The 23,662-nt window shown below is 34.1% G+C and overlaps 5 protein-coding genes across 9 annotated transcripts; 4 read left to right on the top strand and 1 right to left on the bottom strand.

Moving 5' to 3' along the window:
- The first annotated feature begins 3,575 nt into the window (after positions 1–3,575).
- LOC104710539 (uncharacterized protein At3g27210) lies at positions 3,576–6,133 on the top strand. 2 transcript variants are annotated; one of them, XM_010427157.3, is made up of 4 exons: positions 3,576–3,981; positions 4,232–4,351; positions 5,338–5,418; positions 5,517–6,133. In XM_010427157.3, exons 1-4 carry the CDS (start codon positions 3,846–3,848, stop codon positions 5,909–5,911), a joined length of 732 nt encoding a protein of 243 aa, XP_010425459.2. In that variant the 5' UTR covers positions 3,576–3,845; the 3' UTR covers positions 5,912–6,133. The 2 variants fall into 2 exon arrangements, with proteins under 2 accessions (XP_010425459.2, XP_087320128.1); XM_087464002.1 differs by having other exon boundaries at positions 3,745–3,981; positions 4,232–5,245.
- Positions 6,134–6,786: 653 nt separating this feature from the next.
- Positions 6,787–7,825, top strand: LOC104710538 (mavicyanin). Its single transcript, XM_010427156.2, has 2 exons — positions 6,787–7,202; positions 7,300–7,825. Exons 1-2 carry the CDS (start codon positions 7,034–7,036, stop codon positions 7,653–7,655), a joined length of 525 nt encoding a protein of 174 aa, XP_010425458.2. The 5' UTR covers positions 6,787–7,033; the 3' UTR covers positions 7,656–7,825.
- Positions 7,826–8,027: 202 nt separating this feature from the next.
- On the top strand, positions 8,028–12,346 carry LOC104710537 (uridine/cytidine kinase UKL1, chloroplastic). 3 transcript variants are annotated; one of them, XM_087464001.1, is made up of 15 exons: positions 8,031–8,500; positions 8,740–8,831; positions 8,913–8,982; positions 9,074–9,192; positions 9,301–9,397; positions 9,688–9,767; positions 10,046–10,240; positions 10,328–10,411; positions 10,496–10,556; positions 10,890–10,950; positions 11,150–11,243; positions 11,341–11,413; positions 11,499–11,581; positions 11,667–11,775; positions 12,208–12,346. In XM_087464001.1, exons 1-15 carry the CDS (start codon positions 8,305–8,307, stop codon positions 12,222–12,224), a joined length of 1,431 nt encoding a protein of 476 aa, XP_087320127.1. In that variant the 5' UTR covers positions 8,031–8,304; the 3' UTR covers positions 12,225–12,346. The 3 variants fall into 3 exon arrangements, 2 of the variants coding, with proteins under 2 accessions (XP_010425457.1, XP_087320127.1); XM_010427155.3 differs by lacking the exon at positions 12,208–12,346 and having other exon boundaries at positions 8,028–8,500; positions 11,667–12,038; XR_015565276.1 differs by lacking the exon at positions 12,208–12,346 and having other exon boundaries at positions 8,033–8,500; positions 10,890–10,964; positions 11,667–12,038.
- On the top strand, positions 12,329–15,601 carry LOC104710536 (uncharacterized). Of its 2 annotated transcripts, none has more exons than XM_010427154.3 (15): positions 12,329–12,621; positions 12,707–12,821; positions 12,910–13,021; positions 13,104–13,148; positions 13,240–13,307; positions 13,391–13,445; positions 13,532–13,611; positions 13,698–13,781; positions 13,960–14,073; positions 14,210–14,328; positions 14,419–14,536; positions 14,636–14,769; positions 14,893–15,040; positions 15,141–15,220; positions 15,306–15,601. In XM_010427154.3, the coding sequence occupies exons 1-15, from the start codon at positions 12,458–12,460 to the stop codon at positions 15,406–15,408; spliced, it is 1,539 nt and encodes a 512-aa protein (XP_010425456.2). In that variant the 5' UTR covers positions 12,329–12,457; the 3' UTR covers positions 15,409–15,601. The 2 variants fall into 2 exon arrangements, with proteins under 2 accessions (XP_010425456.2, XP_087320126.1); XM_087464000.1 differs by having other exon boundaries at positions 12,353–12,621; positions 14,887–15,040.
- On the bottom strand, positions 15,566–18,795 carry LOC104710535 (chloride channel protein CLC-b-like). Its single transcript, XM_010427152.2, has 6 exons — positions 18,329–18,795; positions 18,045–18,245; positions 17,773–17,950; positions 17,172–17,704; positions 15,905–17,054; positions 15,566–15,803 (listed from the first exon to the last, which is right to left on the bottom strand). Exons 1-6 carry the CDS (start codon positions 18,499–18,501, stop codon positions 15,699–15,701), a joined length of 2,340 nt encoding a protein of 779 aa, XP_010425454.2. The 5' UTR covers positions 18,502–18,795; the 3' UTR covers positions 15,566–15,698.
- Between the last annotated feature and the right edge of the window lie 4,867 nt (positions 18,796–23,662).

The raw sequence follows: 23,662 nt of genomic DNA, 5'->3' as shown, positions 1-23,662 counted from the left end.
TCTTACTATCTACTTTAAATCCCCCTTTAAACATTGCATTATAAGATTAGGGTTAATGTATCATAGTTTAATTAATGTACCGTAGATATATGTTTGTGTAGTCTTCTATTTCAAGAATACATAATAAAGAGTACTCTCCCAAAACCATTATCTTAATCTATCACTATGTCAAGTCACATAAACTTTGATCAAAACCTTCTAAACAAAATACTACTAAAGCAAAAAAAAAAAGCAAAATATCACAACAATATTAGATCGATTCTAGATAATATGGTTACAACTTTACAACATTTCAATATATGGCTTATCCTTCTTAAAATATTGATCCCAAGAAGTACAAACTTGTCACCAAACAATAAAGGGAAACACACAAACATTGGAAAATTTTGGTGTTTAGTATGCGTGTGTATATAGTTTATATATATAAAGTTGAGAATTCCATAAAGATGACCACTCCTGAAAAGATTATTATATAGAATTACTCATTATCACTTCATTTTGTTAGTGGTCACGGAAAGAGAAATCTGATGACAATATAATTGGATTCATAAACATCATAAATGCTTTTATCAATAGAAAAACCCAATAATTACAAGTTTGCTTAACGCGAGAGTCGGCAAAACAAAACAAAAATTTGGCGTATGCATCAATCAATCTAAATGTATTGTCAATCGCCGGAAATTTATTGTTTTATGTGCTAAATTTGAATGTTAGAACAAAATATTTGGCATCCAGTAATCAATCATACAAACTCCAATGATAACCCAATACCATTGTTACCAAATTATTAACTCGATTTAGTGAAAACATTTTGATTGTTAACTGGATTTACAGTAGTTCTTCCAACATTGACTCTATGATGATATAGTGCTTTGGATTATAAAGAAAAGCAGTAAAGATATGAGGATGTGATTAATTATGTGAACTTATGTGAAGCTTTGCTCTGATAATTACAAGTTAAATTCTTTTAATTACAACTAGGATTTCACCCGCGGTACACCGCGGAACTATGTTATAAATTATTGTATTTTAAATAATAATTTTTAATTTATTTAATTTTCAAATTTTCAATTAATTAACTTTTTATCTAATTTAGAATTTTGTTTAGAATTTTTTTTCTTCTTCTTACGTTTTATAAAGTTTATAACCTAATTACATTAAATTTGTTATTAGATAGAATATAAAATTCTAGATTTGTTTTGTTCTCTAGAATTAAACAGAGGTATATGCCTATATAGTATGTTAGTGTATATTTTTATGTGTATTTTTTTTTCGGAATATTAAGAATATGTTATAGTATGTGTAATATTTTGTAGTTCATATACTAAATAATTTATAAGTTACTTTTCAAAACTATGATTACAAATCTATAGTGTATATGAGATAAACTAAAAGCTTTAGTGTTGGTTCTATATTCCAAAACCGCCATGCTAGGCGGGTCAGGCAACATATTTAAAGATTTTTAATCTATAGAAACTCATCATATGAAACCCGTGAAGTAAAAATTATTTTTAATACATAATAGAAAATAAAAATAAATTTGTGAGCAAGCAATATCTTTTATATTTTATTATTATTCTTTGAATAAGATATCAAATTGAATGGTAAATATGTTTGTTATCTTTTAAAATCATACCGTTAGTTTTTTGAATGATATATTTTATATTTGATTTTGAACATTTATTTTAGGGGGAAACCAATGCGTTGAATCAAAAATCTCGGCCACGGATCCTCCTCCAAAATCAATTCGTTTATTGGTTAGACCGATTGTTTATGAAATTTGTGTGAGAAAATATTGTTTTGTAAAATTGGAAACTTAATATTAATTAAATCAATTATAAAATTAATACTTAATGTTAAAGGGAGTGGTTCCAATTTTTTTGGAAATTTATTTAGGATGAGAAATCTTGTTTTTAAAAATATAAACTTAATATTAATTAATTAAATGAAAAACAAATTAATATTTAATGCCAATGTCAGTCTTATAAATAGGTGGCAATTTCAGGATTTATTTGTTAAATGTACTTGAAAAATGTATATATAGATAGTAGTAGGTTTTTCTCAAAAACCGAAAATAACTGAAACCAAAATTTTCATTTATCTTCATACACAGTAAACAACCTTTTATAGAATGAGTTTGAAAAGAAGACAAAAAAAAATCACTTTTTCAAACTAGGTTAAAATGTTAAAAGTGGTTTAGTGTAAATATTATAAATTGTGTAACGTAGTTTGAGATACGAAATTTTAAATTTCATTTATTATATACATAGTATTGGCATATTATGTCTCCATTGTCCACCATTCACAACTTGGCTGAAAGAAATTTACCATGAAATCATATGGAGTCGGTATATGGCTATCCAATAGATATCCTAAAGAGACATAGTGTCCTTTTGGAGATTAAAATGTTTAAATGAGTGACAGTCGTGATCAACGTTTTCAAACTTTCTATTGATCTCTGAAAAAATAGTAGTACTAATTAAAAGTTGAAACTGTGAATTAGTCAAAGGGCATTTTATTTTCCGGTCACCTAATCATGCCAATCTTTATTTCATTTAATAGATAGAAAAGGTAGAAAACTACTTATATATTTAATTAGAAATTAAATTTCATGTCACTATACACACATTCATGGATCAAACATTATCTTAATCCTTTTACAAAAACTAAATGCTACTATTATTTTAAGCAAAGATATTTCATATAAAAATCATACATGCAAAAAAAATCTATTGCTCGGTGGTGTTGTCTCTTATATTTTTAAGGAGTCATATATTTTTTTCCAATATTCCCACTAAATTAATATTGTGATTTAAATTTGTGGCAAGAATTGTTCTAATTATATCAATAGAGAAACTTCAACATGCTTTCATTCTTCAATGTTATAAACAGTAGAGAGTTTAGTGAGAGTTGTTAACAGTTGACAGATTAATAATTTTACCAAAACATGACGGTCAAAGTTCAATACGAATCACATTAAAGTATTATCTTACCACCATTGAATACTGATAGTATAACATATACTTTTCCATATCAGGACAGGAGGAGACCTTTTACCTTATCAGATTAAAAAATTTCGTATTCGTTATACTTTTTTTTTAATTTTTTAATTTTTAATCTTAATTTTTAATTTTTAATTTTTTATTCGTTATACTTAATTATTCAAACAATATTATCCGTAAGCCACAGTATACAAGATATGTGATTCTAAAATTTGACTTTTGATCTAAATAAGTGAATGTTTGGTTTTTGGAATACGGGATTTTAGCGACTTATCTTTTTATTTATCCATCACCATGATCAATCGCCTGACATGCCGACTAAAACCGGATAAAAATCTGAACCGACCAATCATCAATGGAAACTTGGTAAACAACCGGTCCGGTATAACCAACCAAATACAGTCCAGGATCCAGGTAGATTTATGAATACGTAATCACACACTAATTAATCAAAGATATTTATTTTACAAGAAGACTGCCACGTGGCGAATCCCACGAAACAAAAAAAAGTCATCGTATTGTCCCACCATGATCTATCGCACGATAACTACGTGTAGAGGATCGGAGAGTAGTATATGTACTACAAATTGTATAATACAATACAATACAATACAATACACTGAAACGACACCGTATTCGAACACGAAAACTGAGTGGGCACCGTGTACGTGTGGGACCCACTTCTCTTCTTCTCCGACGAAACACAGAATAAGTCTCTTCTCTCTCTCTCTCAATTGTCTTTGATCATAATAATTTCTCAATCAAAATCTCTCTCTCTCTCAAAAGTTTTTAGAATTAATTATTTTTTTATTGATAAGTCTCTGAATAATAATATGCTTATGAATGGGTTCGTCTTCTTCCTCGCTTAACAAGTCTCCGATTAGAGCTGACAGTATGGTAACCCCAGAATCTCCCATGACTAAAACAAACGACAACGTTTCGATCACGTCTCCTCCTCCTTCTCTCAAGAAAACTTTTGGTATTTTTTTTTTTATTCATATAATCCAGAGACAGAGATCGATTCATCATCTTCTCTCTATGTTTGATCTTCTTTTTCTTTTTTTTTTTTAAAATTATTTCTTATTTGTTGGTATCGTAAAATGATTAGTTCATCATGATATTGAATCTGACTAGAGAGGATGTAGGGTTTATTTTTGTCAGACTTTAATAATTTTTTTTGTTTATAATTTGATTAATATATGATTTTTTTTTATATATTCAACTCTCAGAATCGCCGAGGAAGAGTACTTCAATTCCGGCGGTTTCTCCGACGACGATGATGAATAATATTAATAATCAAACTCCGGTCAAATCTCGGTGGTCTTTTTCTTCATCTAAGAAAAGCTTTGGTAATTTTTTTTTTAAGCTTTGGTAATTAATTTCCAAAAAGAAGAAAAAAAAAGTATATCAATCTTTTTTCTTTAATTTATTTCCTGATATGGGTTTTGTGTCCTTCATTATTTCACCTTTTTTGGATGATTGGTTCCTTTTTTAAGTTATTTTAATTGATTGAGTTTGATACATTGATCTAATTTTACTTACACGCTTATCTTATATAGCATAAATGTTTCCATATACTTTGCTGTTTTTTTGTTCCTATGAATATTATTGGCATGTGAAGAATATTCGGTGAATAATGTTCTTCCATCAATGGTTTCTTCTGTATCAAACTTTGATTTGCTTCCTGTCTACAAAATAGCGATATGAATTTTTATGTTCTTCTTCTTCCTTATCTGATAAGATCAGATATCGATAATTTGATTTTCTTCCATTAATAAGAGATTTTATACAGTTGACAAAAAATAAATATTTTATGCCATAACTAAAACTTTTCCGTGATCATATATTTTTTTTTTCCATTTTTACAACGGGGGGAAAAAAGTGAAAGAGGACTGTTTTGGTGAATTGTGATTTACTAGTAGTATAAAAAAAGCTGTCTACTTTAATAAACTGTGACCCAGATCTGAAAAACTGTGATAAAAGTATTTTGCTAATCAGTCTTCTTGATCTGAGGGGTTTCATTGTTTTTCACGCTTTTAATTTGAACCGGTTTTCGAAAATATTTTACCCGGGAACTTTTGAGAATTGAATTTAAATTTTCTCTTTTTTTCTTTCTCTTTTTAGGCATTGCTTTCTAATTTCCTCATCACATCTCCTCTGTTTTTTAGTACAAACTGCCTTGTAGTTGTAATCTTTATCAGTTTTGATCTTCTTCTAGCGTAAGATGGTTATTGAGTCAAAAGGTTTGAAATACACTTTGTGAACAATTTACATGCACTTATTATCATGCTTGTTCTAAAGTTTTGATCTGTATTTTCTTTGATTTGTTCCTCAGGAAGTAAAGATGAAACCTTTTTCGATTCACAGCCGTGGCTACAATCTGACTCCGACGATGATTTCCACAGCGTAAATGGCGGTAAAATATTCGATCTTTCTACTTTAGTTTCTTGTATGAGTAGATGTTATATATGTGTCAAGATCTTGATTTTATTATACTTGATGAAAAATACTCAGATTTCACTCCATCGCGTGGAAACACTCCTAAAGGAAGCTTCTCGGATAGGCCACCTCGTTTTACATTCCACGAGAAGAAGCCTTCCCGAGGCTCGTCTTCTCCAGCGCCACTTCCAAGGAGGAAGAAGCTTGGTGAGCTTTTCAGAGACAGTATTAGAGAAGAACGAGAGGAAAGCTCTGAAGGCGGCGGTTCATCGTCAGCTATTAGCACTCCTTATCTCTCAGGTGCTAACTCTGGCGAATTCAGCAACGGGTCCGTCGAGAAGGAAGAGAAGAAGAAGTCTAACTGGCAGCATCATCGTTGTCTTCCTGGTTTCTCTTCATGTGGTGGAAGTTTCATGGAGAGGAGGAAGAAGATGAGCTCTGAAACTCCTCCAGTTGTTGCTTTGAAATGAGAGATGTAGAGAGATATCTTAAAACTTGGGAAATGTTTTGTATATGAAAGAATGATTAAAGAGAGAGAGAGATACAGAGCTGTCAGAGTTTAAATAGAAAAAAGCTCTGTTGAAGTTTACAGAGTACTCTACTTTGCTATGATGATAAGAAAATGATGAATCAATAGGTGGAAGAAGAGATTATGTAAAAAAAGAGAAGAAAATGAGATGCTTGTTTGGATCTTGGCTTATGAAATTTTGTCATTCTTGAATACTATTCCACCACTAAGCATGTACATTTCAGTAGTTTAATAATGCATTAAATAGCCTATAATTTGTTTATTTTTTCCATTACATTCATAGATGAGAAAATTTTATTTATGTGAACTATTACGACATCTAATTAGTTCGTGCACTAAAGCATTCTTTTAGGTCTCTCAATCAAACCCTCAATAGTCAAACACAATACTTAATACAATTTATTATTCCTTTTCTCATATTAAATGATGTATTAGGAAAAAATGTTATGTTAGTAGTATAAGAATTCATTTTTAAAAATTTAGATAATATTGAGATATTGTATATTACGGAATTCTGCAAAACTTATCCAACCACACAAATTTTATTTTATGTCACATTCGGCGATGTATTCAACAATTTAATTGTGTAAGTTTTATTTCATTTTCCGCGATTCCATAATCCCGCATTTACCAACAAGAGCCTCAATCGAATTGATGGACCAAAGAAAGAATATAGAGGAAGTAGAAGCTTTTTTGGTGATAGTTAGTTAACAAAGTAGCTCTTTTGCCAAACCAGGTGGTTTTTGAAACTTGCTTGTTGTAGGCTGTTTGTCTTCTTAACTTATTCGGCAATTCTGATGCAAACATGTTACTTGAACACACACACACACACACAAACAAAACAAAATAAACAAAACAGAACATATTTACTAATTTAAAGATTCTACAACCCACCAAAGATCTTGACTTCAATTCAACTCCAAGCTTTGTTATCTTTTTTTTGTCTCTTTTCTTCCTAACTTTGATCTCTTACGCAACTAAAGTCCATGCATTCCCCTATATATACACGAGCTAGCAGCAAAGCTTAAGTATATCAAAACCAAGTTACAATCTACTAAAACCAATGAAAACAATGCAAGCAGTTCTTGTTATCCTGGTTTTCTCCGGTTTAGTCGCGGTTCAGACAACTTTAGCAGCGCAACATGTGATCGGAGGTAGCCAAGGCTGGGAACAATCCGTTGATTTTGATTCTTGGGCTTCCGATCAATCTTTCAAAGTCGGCGACCAACTAGGTACTGTACATACGTTTCTCTCTAATCTCAATATCTAAATCAAAACCGACCCGGTTTAATGCTAATTGAACCGTTCTTTTTTTTTTGTGTCTTGTAGTTTTTAAGTATTCAGGACTACACAGCGTTGTTGAGCTAGGAAGCGAAACGGCATACAAGAGTTGTGACCTGGGAACACCAGTTAATTCCTTGAGCTCTGGAAACGACGTCGTTAAGCTTTCTAAAACCGGTACTCGCTATTTCGCTTGTGGAACTGTTGGCCATTGCGAGCAAGGCATGAAAATCAAAGTCAACGTTGTCTCTTCTGACTCCAAATCAGCTTCCTCTCCGGGTTCAGGTTCGGATTCAGGGTCAGGTTCGGGTTCGGAATCTAGTTCGGGTCATGGATTACGTGCTTCCGTTGGATACATTTTCGTTGTTGGATCTTTTGTTATTGGTCTTATTTGGGCTTACTGAGGATTTAGGGATTTCGTAATGTATATCGAATATATTCGTGGGAGGGAGAGAATAAATATTTTTGGAATTATTAATTTGTATGTTTGTTGTATTTTGATTTTGCATCATTATGTTATGTAGTTCGGATATTTGCATTTCTATATAAAACCTTGTTTTTCACGTTTCTCTCACCATCTTGTCTTGGTCCGGTTGGAATATTCTTTATTATGCCTTCTCATTTAACCAATCATTTTTTGTTTATTTTTATGTTTATCAGCAACATTATCAATTTAAATTATTTGGTTATTTTTTTATATAATTTTTGTAACAGCAATATGATCGAAATTATAACGTTTTTAATTTATAAAATACAATATCTACTTTAATTTAAATAATACACACTAGATGGAGTTGGCAAAAGTCTTTGTTAACCCTAATTTAAAATCGAAAATATGTATATTTTAAATTGAGTATTTAATCGAGTTTTTCCCAAAAATATATTTAAAAAAGACGGAGGGAGCGAGAGGACAAGTGGGTTTGCTGAATTGTGCAGAAATCGTCGTCGTCACTGATCACTTACGAATCCTCCTTTATTTTTTTTTCCTAATTCGTCGTCTTCTTCTTCTTCTCCGGAGACCAAATCGGGATTTTATTCGCCGTGGAATTAAAAATGCCGGAAGATTCAACGTCGATTGACTATGTCATGGAGAAGGCATCGGGGCCTCACTTCTCCGGTCTTCGCCTCGACGGTCTTCTCTCTTCTCCGTCGAAATCATCCGTCTCTTCTCCTTCTCACTTCCGTTTGAGTAATTCTTCTTTTTCCGCTACCGACGATCCCGCCGCTCCTCATCAGCCCTTCGTTATCGGTGAGTGATCTTTCGATTTCTCCTTTCCTCTCTCGCGCTTAATTTCTCTTCCTTATTGTGAACCGTTGAAGTTTCTCAAATTCCGATCGTTGTGTATTGTCTCTCAATTTCATGAAATTGGCGTTTCTATAGGGTTTTTATCTTAGGGTTTTAGCTTGCACGAACATTTGTGCTTCCAAGATTAGAGATACCTTGTTCAATTTCTAGGGCTTAATCTTGTTTTCTGTTGACTTGTGTAGGAGTTACTGGTGGTACCGCTTCTGGTAAGACGACGGTGTGTGACATGATAATCCAGCAACTTCATGATCATCGCATTGTTTTAGTTAACCAGGTTAGATTCTGTAGCTAGTCCCTGTTCTCAATGCTTCTGAGTTATTTTTTTGTGGTACTCTGATGCTGTTTTGTTGATTAGGATTCCTTTTACCGTGGTCTGACATCTGAAGAACTTGAGCATGTACAAGAATACAATTTTGATCATCCTGGTAACTTGTTCTTTTGATTTGGGAACACTGATATTTACCTGAGGAAATTTTGGTGTAATTTTTAACGTCTGTTGTTTTTCGTTTTCTCTAGATGCCTTTGATACTGAGCAGCTTTTGCACTGCGTTAACACACTCAAGAGTGGGCAACCCTATCAAATTCCAATTTACGACTTCAAGACCCATCAAAGGAAATTAGATGCGTTCCGTCAGGTGCATAATCTTCTGTTCCTTTCTGCGGTTATATGGGTTTAGAATCTAACTTCATGTGGCTGAATCTTATCATCGTTTGTTAAATCAATCAGTTGGGACCTTTTTCAGGTCAATGCTTGTGATGTCATTATTTTGGAAGGGATTCTAGTTTTCCATGACTCACGAGTTCGGGACCTGATGAATATGAAGATCTTCGTTGACACAGGTTAACTAGTTGCAGTATATTGTCGTTCTTTTTGATTCTAATTGACCTTATTTGTTCTACACAACTATGAACGATCTAGTGACGATTTTATATTGTGATAGAAGTTTTTCACTTCCTGTTCTGTAGCTGATGGTGCCCTTGATAGATTAACTCACTTTCGCCATTTTAGCACTTGTTGACCATTAAAGACTGAATGAATGCCTTTGAAGCTATATAGTTAGGAAACTTTGAATCTATTTGTAATGTTAATAATCCTCTTTGAATTCATTGTGGCTATTTATTGATTTCAGATGCTGATGTGAGGCTTGCTCGCAGAATCAGGCGTGACACAGTTGAGAGGGGTAGGGATGTTGATTCTGTGCTTGAACAGGTTAGTCTTTGTTTCAAGTGTTAATGTAAAATTTCTCACCAAGTTTCACCTATCTAAGTTAGTGCTTTAATGTGTGCATACGAGACTAGGAATTAGAAACCTATGTTTTTTGTGCAAGACTGAACAACTAAATGTTCCTCCTGTTGTTCAAGCGACTCTTGCTTAATTCTGCTTTTCGAACTGTTGTGCTATATAACAGTGTTGTTTTCTGAGCTTCTTTTATTTTTTCAACTTCTCTTGTTTTGAGGGTGTTCTTGTTTTCAACTTCTATATAACAGTATGCAAAGTTTGTGAAACCCGCGTTTGATGATTTTGTCCTCCCGTCAAAGAAATATGCTGATGTGATCATTCCCCGAGGAGGTGACAATCACGTTGCAGTTGATTTGATTGTGCAACATATTCACACAAAACTTGGGCAACATGATCTCTGCAAAATCTACCCAAATGTTTTTGTTATCGAATCAACATTTCAGGTACTTTCCACATTTTCCAACTGTTTGATGCTTGATTCAGATGGTAAGGTTTAAAACCATCTTCTCACCCTACGATCATAATTGCAGATAAGAGGCATGCATACACTTATTCGAGAGAAGGACATATCAAAACATGACTTTGTGTTTTACTCAGATCGCCTCATTCGTTTGGTACTCTTTTATTTCATGTCATCCCTTTCAATGTTACTCAGCTTCCAAGCTTTGTCATTTCAGTTGTTAATGGCTTTTTTCCAGGTTGTGGAGCATGGTCTTGGCCATTTGCCATTCACTGAGAAACAAGTAGTGACTCCAACAGGTATAAGAGGAGAATGGCTTGAGCTGTATGTTACTATAGTTTATAATTATAAATCAAAGTGAAAACCTCATGCGTTGGCCTATACTGATTGATTGCATCCATACAATTATAGTGGCTTGAGCTGTAACTATAGTTTAGAATTATTTATTTATGGTAGTCATGGTGTCTGAAAATATGGATCAACTAGTTCGTGAGATCCTATAAGTCTTTATCACATTGATCTAGAAAGATTGTTTGTGCCTTGTGGAAATCATAGTGAAGACCTCATATGCTTTGGCATTTACTGATTGATTGCTTCCACACAATAATGCTTTTTAATCTCTTGCAATACAGGATCTGTGTATAGCGGTGTTGATTTCTGCAAGAAACTTTGTGGGGTCTCAGTCATTAGAAGGTGAGCGTTAAAAGGTATTATGTATTTTAAAGTTCTTAATAGATGGAGACTGGAGCTGTTTACTTTTTCCAATTTGTTCAAGACACGGAATGTGTGTACCATTGAAAGCATACATTGTTTGTTTGCTCATGTTCTGAGTGAGTGACTTTTTTATTTCTTTTCTCTTGCCTAAAATTATCTGTTTGGTACGCTTTGTTAGTGGTGAAAGCATGGAAAACGCATTACGCGCGTGTTGTAAAGGGATTAAGATTGGGAAAATTCTCATTCATCGTGATGGCGACAATGGAATGCAGGTTTGCTTATTTTTCTACTTCTTTAACAATTTACAAAGGTCATGTCTCTTTTTTCAAACTCAGAAACTTATAAACTTTCTCGTGGTATATGACTTAGCTTATATACGAGAAGCTTCCAAGTGATATCTCCGAGCGCCATGTCCTGCTTCTAGATCCCGTTTTAGGCACAGGTAATATCACTTCATTTTCTTTTTCTGCTTTGGGATCTTGTAAGTGTATTTTCTCAGAATCTTTCCATTGGATGATATCTTGAAGGTAACTCCGCAAATCAGGCGATAGAACTACTCATACAGAAAGGAGTACCTGAATCCCACATTATATTCCTCAATCTCATCTCGGTGAGTGTTTTAATTAACCAAAGATACTTCATCGCATAACTTGTTCTCTCAGTCACACACTCACAACCGATTCCGCATCGTGCAGGCACCGGAGGGAATCCATTGCGTCTGCAAACGCTTTCCAAAGTTGAAGATTGTGACGTCAGAAATAGATCAGTGTCTGAACGAAGAGTTCAGGGTCATACCAGGCTTGGGTGAGTTTGGTGATCGGTACTTTGGAACTGACGAGTAGCAGTACCAAAGTGTTTGTCAATGGCTTATTGTGCTTGTGTGTAAAAAGAAGTGTTCGTCTTTCTCCTAAAGATTCTTCACGGGCTTTGTTTTCTAATTTTTTTCCTCTGCTGGGAGGCTTCTCGCTTACTAGTGACTAGTTTCTAGAAAATCGAAAAACCACTTCAAGATTCTTTGTTTAATCGACCCATTTCGCCCTCAACGCATTACGATTCGTTTTTAAAAACTTTTATGCATCACTGATAACTTATTCGTTAATACTTTCTTTGTGATTGAACAAATTTTAATGATTTTTGGTCAAAATTACTTTCACCATTTACAATAGCATCGCTTTGTTACCTAGATGAATTAATGGACCATTTCATAAAGTTCTAATATTGGTTTTGTAATATCAGGTCAAGGATTTAACTAAGCATTAGCAATCTCAAAAATATGAAAGCTTGAATGAGAGATCAAGGATGGATTTAAGCAATCTCAAAAATATGTATATTTCAACCGGATTAATCGGGTCGGTTTGATCAGGGTCGGGTCTAATTAATTTTGTTGGATACAAAGCCGGGTAGAGATATTTATGGACTTTATCCATTCCCGCCACGGAGTAAATCCTTCGCCGGCGACAGTGAAGCAGCAACAGCAACAGCAACGATGCATTCGTCGAGCGTTTTCTCGTTCAGCTCTCGTTATCCAATCATAACCTGCCGCGTCTCACCTCCTTCTTCGCCTCCCGTCGTCGCTTCTCTTCCTCTCCCACCGCCAACAAGCTCCTCCGACTCGCTAGCTTGCTCCCTCCAATGTCCTCACTTCCAATCGTACACTCCTCTTCGCTGATAAGTCTTCATCTCTCAAAATATTGTGATAATTGATTTGATTTCGTCTCTCTCTGGATTGTTTCAGGTGCTCAGGTTGTACGCAGGAGTTCAATCTCCATCGCCCAGCTGTCGTCGACGAAGCTTCAGGCTTCTTTAAGCGTTACGGCGTCGAAGATTTCACTTTCGATAGTTGTAGACTGGTTAATTTCACTTCTTCTTCCTCATACTATTTCTTTTGATTTCTCGTCGTTTTGGTTCTTGGTGATAAGTTTTTGGATTTAATTGCAGTGGGGATGGAGATGCCGAGCAAAATTGGCCGTTCGTGGCTCTTCAGATAATGCATTGATTGGGTTGTACCAAGAAGGAACTCACACCGTTGTTGATATTCCTGAATGCAAATGTAATTTTGATTACCTTGAAAATAAGTTCTTGACATAGATTTTGTGGTTGGGATTGAAGTTGAGTTCTAATTTTTTTTGCAGCTCATCATCCTAATATTAATGCTGCCATTGAGTTATTGAGAGAAGGTAGTATTAGTCATTATGTGTTTTGTGATTCAAAAGATACAGATTTGGTTTTGTTTGCCATTTGATTGGGGGGTTTTTGCTATGCTTTAAGGTATTAAGGTGTTCGATGTTGTGCCATTTGATGAGGATCAGGGGACTGGGGACTTACGATATGTTCAGGTGATCAACATTTGAGTATATATGGCTATTTTGTAATCTAATCTGGTGAAGTGTGGTGATGAGATTTCTTTTTTAATCTATAGATGGCTGTTACGACGCACAGTACAAATCTTCGTGCTCCAGAGAGATACAAAAATGGTTAAACATATATCTTTGGTTTTCTTTCTTTTGCACAGTGATATGCTGCAGTTAGAGTAGTTTCTGAGTTTAGATATTGGTTTCAGGAAAAGTGCAGGTGTCCTTGGTTTGGAACTCGAGAAATGAGAGATCTCATAATGCAGATAAGTTGCAAGCACTGTCCAGCGTGAGTTTTTTGGAATTGGTTGTTCCTTTCGCTTGCTTCTTTCATTTTTTTCTGCAATTTATCACTTACATAGTTCTCATTTGCAGTACTTGTGGAGAAAGGGTGGACCCAACAGCAAGCTTCACCTAATCCATTCTGTGTGGGCTAACTTTCAGACATCAACCAACAATGTGAGTCAGAGAACAAGAATTTTCATATGCTATGGCTAAATATTCAGGGAATATTAGTGTTAGCCTATAGTATTTGTTCTGGCCGCATTATGTGTACTAGGAAATTTCTCCCTGAAAGTGTTCCTTTCTCTTTTGTTCAGTTGCTTAACATCTGACTTGATCATTCCCTTTGTCTTAGATAATCTTTGGAAACAGATGGAGGCATCTTTTAGGTGAGAGAGATTTCTGGGAACATGTAGGAGGAATTGACATATCCTTGGATCCTTCCAGTTTTGGCCAGGCAAATACACGGGTGAGCATGCAGATAATGAGTTAAAGTTTATGAGCCGGGAGTTGATCAGCACATTTGATTTGCTAGTTTGAGTGCATTTTCCTATCGGCTGTAGTCATTGCTTTATGATTCCTAATGTTTCAAATGTTTGTGTCAGGCTTTTGATAGCTTACTTTGGAAACTGCATAAGTATGTTCCTGGTGGATCATCTGTTGCCGATCTATATGCAGGAGCTGGAGTGATTGGATTGTCGTTAGCTACATCGAGGAAATGCAGGCAAGTATCTAAGAAGACTCTATATATATATATATATATTCGTTTTGATGAGAACTTTGACCCCAACTTTATACTTTAACCTGATTTCAGTTCTGTCAAATGCATTGAGGTTAACAAAGAAGCAAGGCTGTCTTTTGAGAAAACAATCCAGCGACTACCTAACTCATTGAATTGCAGCATCAGTTGGCATCATGCAGATGCTTCAGTTGTAAGTAGTGTTTGCTTTTAGCATAAAAAATTCCAATTTTCTAGGACTTTTTCTAACATTTTTAATGATGTGTTTTACCTTGTATTCAAAATGCTACAGAACCCCCTTTCATGGATTATAGGGTCAGATGTAGTCGTTGTGGATCCTCCTAGGAGAGGTTTGGATGCTTCTCTCCGTCAGATGTTGGAGTCTGTTCCCTCCATAGAGAAAAGAATGAGGTCTTCATCACCAAGGTTGATAATTTCTTCCGAATAAAGTTTTGGATTTGTGCCTAAATACCATCATTTATACCCTATCATCAAAACTCCATAGGTGGAATTTTATGGATCTGTTAATTTCTCTTGTTTCAGTTCAAGCTCGAATGCAAAAGAGGAGAAGAGGCCATGGATTTTAAGAGCAAAGGAACTTTCAATTCAAGCTGGCAACAAGCTGATCCCTGAGGAGAATAATACACTACCGCAAAGACTCATATATATAAGCTGTGGTTGGGAAAGCTTTAAGGAGGTACTAGAAACACACTGGGATTACCTCTATACTAACGGCAAATAAGTCGTTAACAAATGCTGCCGGTTAAGTTCATTCTAACTTCTAAACAATTGATTAGGACTGCAAGTCGTTATTATCTAGCAGAGCGTGGGAGTTAGAAAAAGCCCATGGCTTCAACTTCTTTCCCGGAACCGATAGGTATCAGTCCATAGAAACATTTACTGTACTTGCATTTTATACTGCAAAAATATCATCCATGCTAATTTTACCATTGGGTTTTCAGCATTGAAGTTTTGGCTGTCTTCAAAAGAAGGGTTGCTATCAAGAAAAAGAAGAAATCGGGAATTAAAAAGGTGGGAATAAAGAAAGTGCGTGCTGCTAAGTAGGACTCATGTTAGTTAATATCTGTAACTTTAGAACTTCAAAAGTTTAGAAGACCATCTTATGGATGAGAAAACAGTTTTGCTTTGTTCCTTTTGATAAGTAGATATGGTTGTCTCTTTTTTTGTGTCATTACAAGTAGAAAAAGAGATTTGTGCGATATTTATCTTATCAACTTCTGTTGGATATGAAGAAAAAGTGCAAAACTGGACAGATACATCTTCAAGAATGGGAAGAAAAATACAAGGCTGCAAGCCATTTTTTACAACCACAGGTAAACAAAGTATGTAGCTCTTCAATTTGCTTTTCTACCTTTGGATTTTTCCATTTGAGGAAAGGCTTGTAGAATGTTGTGTGCCCTTAGATCCTGCCTGGTTAGGATCCCTACCACAGGACACAACTGCAAAAAAAATTGAATAGCAACAGAAGTTAGTGTCATTAGATTTGTTTATAGGTTTTAGTAAGTAGGAAAGTAAAAGAAAGTCAAAGACATAAACTCACTCCTGAGGTTTGAATCTTGGGAACAATTAGCAAATGGCGGAGTCCCACTTGCCGGAATAGTACTAAAGCCTTGGCCACAGACATGTTCTCCATGACTGTGTAAGGGGTTGTGTTGGTGAGAGGATGAAGATCGACAAACATTTCCATTTCAGAGCTTGTGATGGCCACGTCGTCAAAGTTGTCTTCTCTTTCAGCCAATTCATCCCATGGAAACTTTTCCCTGACCTCCCACTCCTCTGTTCTTCTTTTCTCTGTCAAGAACCATCTCTTTTTCAGAACTTTAACGAGATGCGCTCTCAGGATTAGACCGTGGAGTTCCGTAGCCCCAGTTGCTAAACCCACTTGAGGTAATTCTGCTTCATCTAAAACAGGGAATGCATTATGCGTCGTGTTCCTTAGCACATCAACTATTTTAGAAACCTTTTCTACACCTTGCAGGGTTACAACCGGGGGTTTAGCATCACCAAGCTCACCAACGCTGAGGTTCCTCATCCACGGCTCTGGATTTGCATCTAAGAAAGGCAAACCCTTTAGATCCAATATGATGTCATAGATACTTGGGTTGAAGCTGTCCCCCACAGTTTTGGCAATCAGAAGTACGATCATTGTAATGGGAAGCAAAAGAAGGTTATTGGTGAGTTCGAGGAATATAACACAGAGTGACACAGTCATTCTCATAGATCCAGCCATGAGCGCAGCTGCACCAAGGACAGCATAAAGCCCTTGGTCAATACTTGTGTAGGATCCCATTGCAGCGCCAAGCATCCGGCCATATGCAGCACCCATGAGGATGATAGGGAGGAAAAGACCAGATGGTGTTGCAATACCAAATGTGAAAAGCCCCAAGATGCAGTAGAGCACAAAGAATATCCACAGGGAGCCCATGCTAAACTCATTAGGAGTGTTGGAAGAAAAAAGGTTTCTAACAGCATCATCGTTTGTGGTGAGAAGCAGGGTAGCCAGATCATTGTAGTAACCTTTTGGGCAATGGAACTGTTTGAAGTTGCCGGATCTTCCATTCGTTGGGCAGATCTCATCTATCGAGGGATCACAAGGCTTGCATTTAGCCAAGAAAGGAAGGCCATAAAGGCAAACTGATGTGAAGAGTGATACAGTAAGACTGAGAAGCACCTTGTGGATCTTACCCTTCCTGCAATATGACCAAACAAGCTAAGTTAACTAGCTTAAAAAGGTTTTACTCACAGCATCTGATAAAAAATATTTCACTATGTTTGTTTTTAGAACCTATTGAACAGCTAACACTTACTCGTTGATGAGATTGTAAAGCCGGAGAACTTTATGCAGAACGTGATTATAGAGACTCCCAAGAATTCCACCGATTACACCAATCAACATGACAGGGACTATGTCAGTTACATGGTAAGTATAAGTTACGTGACTCACATCAAACATGATAAGCCCTCCTCTTCCAAACAATCCACACTTGCCTGAATTGCAGATCTCTATGAACTCTCTCAGAATAACTACAACGACTGCTGTGCTGAAGAAAGTCCGCCACAACAAGGCACTTCTCCACCAAGTGGCAACTTCCTCAAGGGCGAAAAGCACACCTCCAACAGGTGACCTGAAGGCTGCACAGACTCCTGCAGCTGAGCCACACGTAATCAGATCCCTGCGGTCTCTATCGTTGTTGAAGTAACGAAGCCATCGCCACTTGATTCGGTGGTTGTCTGTTCCACCTTGTCCGAGCAAAGAAGCTATGCAGCTTCCAATGTGAACCAGAGGACCCTCTTTACCCAGATCAAGTCCAGCTGCAACCGCTCCTATGCTTCCAATGATCTATCAAACCCCACAAAATCCGTGAGTCAAAAGTCAAATTCATACACTTGAAAAATTCAGAAACAAACCTTAACGATCATAGTGGTAGCACCAAACATGTTGGGAAGATCGACACCATTAAGATAAGCTTTGATCTCAGGGATTCCAGGTCCAGCCGCAGTGGGAGCAAAGAACACACAAAGCACAGAGGCCACCAAGGTAAGACCCAAATTTGCTCCAGCAAGCACCATGAGACCTGTAGCATATCTGTTTCCCCCTCAAGACATTATCATCCAATCATACACTACAAAAACAAAAAAACTGAATGTTTGAATTCATTAGATGAAGCTTTGTTTTTTACCTTTCTTGGCTGAGGAAGTGGCCAACGGCTAGAAGCTTGTAGCCAGCGATGTTTTCAACAGCTAAGTTGATGAGAGTGGCGATTAGACCAGTGAAAAGACCAACAAGACAAGCTAATGTCCATTTCAGGAACACGTATTGAAGTACTTGTGCCTTCGATCTTTTTCTCCAATCATGCTTAAACAGATCGTTCTCGTTTATTCTGTCAAATATTTTATTATACAATAAGAACTGAAACGCTGAATTCAAGATTATGCAGAGAAGAAGAGGAATAAGAAGACATACTCATAGTCCAAGCTCTCGATATGGGAAACCTTGGTACCGACCAAAGCAAGTGGAGTTGAAGAAAGTGTTCGATTAGCCTTGACCAGAGGTTGGTTCAGTGTGTTGCTCTCTGGGTCTGCTTCTCCATTGTAATTACTATTACCAACAACCTGGTTTAAATCTTCTTCCACCATGTCTGTCTGTCTATGATCACATAAAGATGAAACTGGCTTTTGGTCGGAACCTCTGCAACAGAACTTTTTAAGGTTCTTGAAGAGCTTTTCTTTGTTAAGAAACCACTCTGGGTGGGTATATTTTTATTGAATTTTTGAAAAATAATTCTTGTTATTATTTCATGCTAATTGGTTTGCCGACTTTTGTCTTTTCTTTGCTTTTATAGTTTAAAATGTATACGTATATATATTTGTGTATGAATAATTGAATAGTGTCTAATTTTGGCGAGACGACGCTTATGCTTGTGAGAGGGTAACAAAACAGAACTATGTAATCCTTACATATGCTAAACTACAAGACCAGACAATGATTGGCCATTTAAATATTATGTCTACAAAATATAACAACGAAAGGTAATCAAGTTGTGAATTATCTACGTATAACGTAGGGATACGATTTGTTTTCTATATGTGGCCTACAGTTTATATGTCCAGAGTCTTGGATAGATGAAAATATTGTAATTCGTTTGTGATACGTACGTCCAATTTTAAAGCCAGCCAAGAATTATGAGAAAGTTAATTAGAATTAAACCCACGTTATAATACAACGGAAGAACTCAAGAAACATATGTACTTTTGTTTAACACCGACCTAGTAGATAAGTTGTTTGGGAACATTGACTACGTAACTACTATTTCTGAGAAAGTAAATATACCATCATTATACTTAAATAGGTCGTCTCAAAATTATAACTAACTAGATTTGAATCCATACGACGTACTTATTATGTTTGTAAATATTAGTATTATTTGGTATACCTTTGTAGTTGTAACTCATATTTAGATTTGTTTGGTTTCATCCGTGAATGTTTGGAATAATAATGTTTTCACCATAAAATTCGAATCGATATGACGGCGGACTGAATCAAATGTGAACCAAAGTAATAAATTCGATTTTTATTAAAACTATGAACTACCAAATCGGACAGAATTCGTCAAAATTATCAAACTTCACAAAACAAATTATCTAAATTGTCATGGACAAACCCACCTCGACATGTCTGTTCCGTAAAGGATTTAATATATTTTTACTAGTAAAAAAACCCGTCCACTGAAAGCTATACAAGCAATGTCTGCATTTCTCCCGTCTGAATTTGTAAAATCTGTGGATAATTGATATTTCGAAAAAAAAATTCTAATTTATAAAATATGTTTAAAGGGATTGTAGACTAGATTCAAACAAATTACTCGTAATTTCTGTTTGGATATTCTCACTCTCTAATATTTTCAAAAACTACCTGAAATTTTTGAAATAATTGTCCAAAATAGACATATATTCGTTCAGAATTTGACGTATACTCAAGTGCGATTATGAGAACTGCTTCATTCAAAAAAAAAAAAAAATTATGAGAACTGAATAAACCTACAAAAAAAAAATCAGAATACCTAATATGCAAATCAAGATTGTATCATTATCCACATATACTTCAAATAACTCTATTTCATTTCCATCTTATAATAAAAATCAGAATAAATTCAATCACCCCAATAATTAGCTTACTAAAACTATTAGATCGAATCGTTAGACAAAACTTTTATACATATACTAGGTACTAACCTGCGGTAGACCGCGGGTTGAACTTTTTTTTGTAATGTAATTTTTTTTATTATGTTATTTATAATTGTTTGTGATTATAAATTTGATTTATTTATATAATAATTTTGTATTTTAAAAATGTTTATTGAAAGTGAAAACCTTTGTCAATAACATATTTGCATGTATTGATGAATAAACTTGTTTAAACCTTTGTCAATAATACACAATCTTTGCTTTAGTTATGAAATAAGTAAACAGATGTAACTAACATTACTGTCATGTATAGCTCATCGGACAATAATAACCATTTGTCTTTAGATTAGACTTGACGAGAATAGGCCATTAATTCTTAAAAGGCTTCAGATCTCTAGGTAATGGGAAGGCTAACATTTTTGTAGCTATGTTTTTTAATAAATTTTTGTGTGTGGGATTTGATAATGGTGTGAAACATAATAAAACCTGAAGTAAACATAATAGAACCCGATGATGGTGGGATTCACATTTGAGTTTATCTGTTTAAATAGATAATTAGATGATTAACTAATTATTAATAATCTTTATTACTTTCAATGATTTTATTTTTTTCTTAATTATTTCTAATGGCATTTGAATGTAAATTTTTATACTTTTTAAGGTTAGTTTTATATTTGTACTTCTCAATTAATATAGTAGGATATATCATATAATTTGATTTTAAAAATATTATAACACAAATAAATTTATTTAGTTAAAATTAGATTTTCACAATTAACACATAAATTAATAACAAACAAAAAATGTAACTTATCATTAACAAAATTTACAAAAGAATTAATATAATTAATTTTGAATATAATATATGAAAATAACTTAATTTTAATTTAAACTAATGATTTATTTTAAGAAATCTTCAAATGAAATCAAATATTCAAATATTAACATCTTTCTTTATTTATAGATATATTTTAGAATTTAGGTATAATTATCGGACGTTGACAATAATTAAATTATGCCTAACATATGCAATTTTCCCTTGTTTTAAATCGACGTAGTGTAATTGTCGAATCTAGTCCAATGTGAGATGTTGATCAAAAAAAAAAAAAGTCCAATGTGAGAAGAGAGAGCGTGTGGTGTGTGTGTTCTGTGACACATTTTATGAACAGATCTAGGATATGAAATGTCACTAATTTTTTTTCTCTAACGAATGCAATTTTCATATATTGTGCTTTTTGCCAACAAATCAAGATCGTCGATTCTGAACAAGATAAATGTTTCTTAGACTCTTGTTATAGGTTTATCCTTTCATTTTATCTAAAATGTTATTAACTCCGAAAAATTGAAATGAATCAAAATTCCGTCATTTTATCAAATATTCAACATCTTTTTTAAAATTATATATTAATTATTTTTTATTTTTTTATTTTAGACTTTAGAAATAGTTATCAAAAGTTGATAATGATTAAATTATGTCCAACATATGCTATTTTTTCATGGACAGTACTAATTTAATAGTCAAGAAAATAATATTTTCAAAAATAATTATAGTAGAATTTTAAAATACATATTATTGATTATATACTTAATTTACAAATTTGATGTCTCTCACTATAATAAAATTTAGAGAAAGTAAACAGAATTTTTATTGAAAATCATATTATATTTATTTATAAAACCATAGAATTATCCAAAACTCGGATTCGTTTACAAATAGAACTATCAAGATCTGGGGTTTTAAATGTCCCATAGTGATACGGTTTCACATTGTTGCGTCCTAATGGTCTATATCTAATCGATACTCTAGTTGTTGGGTACCTATAAAAATCAAATTTAATAAAGAAAACAATGATCATCCAGTTGGTTTTGTTTTGGTTGAAAATTGCCAAATGTCAAACTGTGGATTAAAGGCAAGTTCCAACTCAGCCATTACATCGGACAGATTAGCACTACCTTTCAACTAATTTGTACGTATGAGTATAACAGTTCATATACGTTGGACTCATGTAGAGAGAGAGAGAGATCTAACGGTCACAAATACTCAACTCTTGAGGTGATCAAACAGACAACTTTTTAATACAACTTGTTCTATACTTTTTTTTTGTTTCCAATTTCCATGATAGTAATCGTAAGATTGAGAGCTTGATCCTCGAATGTACATTATATATAAACCATAAAAAATATCTTGATACAAGTTGTGTTTGTAAGTGAAAAAAGCTAATAAGTGTATAAAGACTGCAAACTACGACCATCCCTGATAACTAATAAGAGTGGTTCACGTAAGAAACCAAGAAACAAAAATAGATACGTGGTAAGTACTTCACCATGTGATTGATTAATCGAAAGAGAAGCGTCTTATCAAACGGCGATCTTGTCTCTCTCTTTGGTCCCAGGAATACTTGTCCTATCGACGACCGGATCTGATCCAATTGGCTGTCGTTTGTGTTAGACACATGTCCTCGTGGTTCATATGACTTTTATTTTTTATTTATTAACGGTTCATAACTCCATATGATTTTCCTGTATATTTCAAATAATTGAAAGCTTTATTATCGTTAAAAGTCTTTAGAGATTTTTCACGTCGTAGAAAGCATATGAAATAAACAAGAGCTATAGTAGGCTATTCGTACGTCTTCAGTCTTCTCTCGCAATTCATATGAAATATTGTTAGTTAAATACTTATTAAAGTATAAATAATTGTCAGAAAAGGGATGAAAAATTACCCCGTCGACAAAAGTTAAAACATTATTCTAATATATAAAGCCAAATTTTCTCCAGTTATATATGTATTATCAACTATAAGCAAATTTCATATTTAAATTAATTATCTTGAAACGTTCTTCTTTTGTTAATGGCAATTGTATTTTGAGTGACGAAAAAACAGACATGTTAATATAATGAAGAAAATGGAAATATACATATATCATCAAATTCACTATTAAGTGTTTTTACGAGAAAATCGTGTATGGACTCCTCTTTGGTATTTTAAAATAATAATAAATTGTAGAAACTCTTTGTGTATTGTGTACACACCATAAGAAATATAAGTTGGATAAATTGTGGAAAAAAAGAAATATAAGTTGGATAAGATTATATTCAAGAGGAGCGTAATACTAACTGATATGTGTACATTGAAGACGACGTCGAACCTGCGCTTCTCGCCGACCAGACGACCAGACAACAACTCTCACGTTTTTTATTTTCTTGACAAAATCGAAAACGAAATTTGATTCTTAGAAAGAAAAAAAAAATATAGAGTTTTTTGCCAAGTAGCATTTTTAATAAATTTAATATTCGTACTATATGGTTTCAGACTTTCAGTAGCTTTTTATAGTATTTTTTAATTTGGAATAATATCATTGACGAAATTTACCTTTGAGTTAACTCAAAATGTTCACAAGTATTATTCAAGGTAGCCTAAACTAAATGTTTTTGTTGTTGGTTACAAATATCATGACATAAGACACGCCTTGGCCGAAACGAAGATTACATATCTTCCTACTAATAATTTCCCACTGGGAGATACGTTTTCATTCAGATACGTAGATTGAAACATGTAAACGCAGATACAAATGAATATCACTATAATTATAAACTAATTAAGGTCAGGACC

Source organism: Camelina sativa, chromosome 9, assembly GCF_030686135.1.
Source record: "Camelina sativa cultivar CO46 ecotype springtype chromosome 9, ASM3068613v1".
Lineage (NCBI taxonomy): Eukaryota > Viridiplantae > Streptophyta > Magnoliopsida > Brassicales > Brassicaceae > Camelina > Camelina sativa.
The sequence above is the reverse complement of the archived record's forward strand: the minus strand, read 5'-3'. Positions and strand labels throughout refer to the sequence as shown.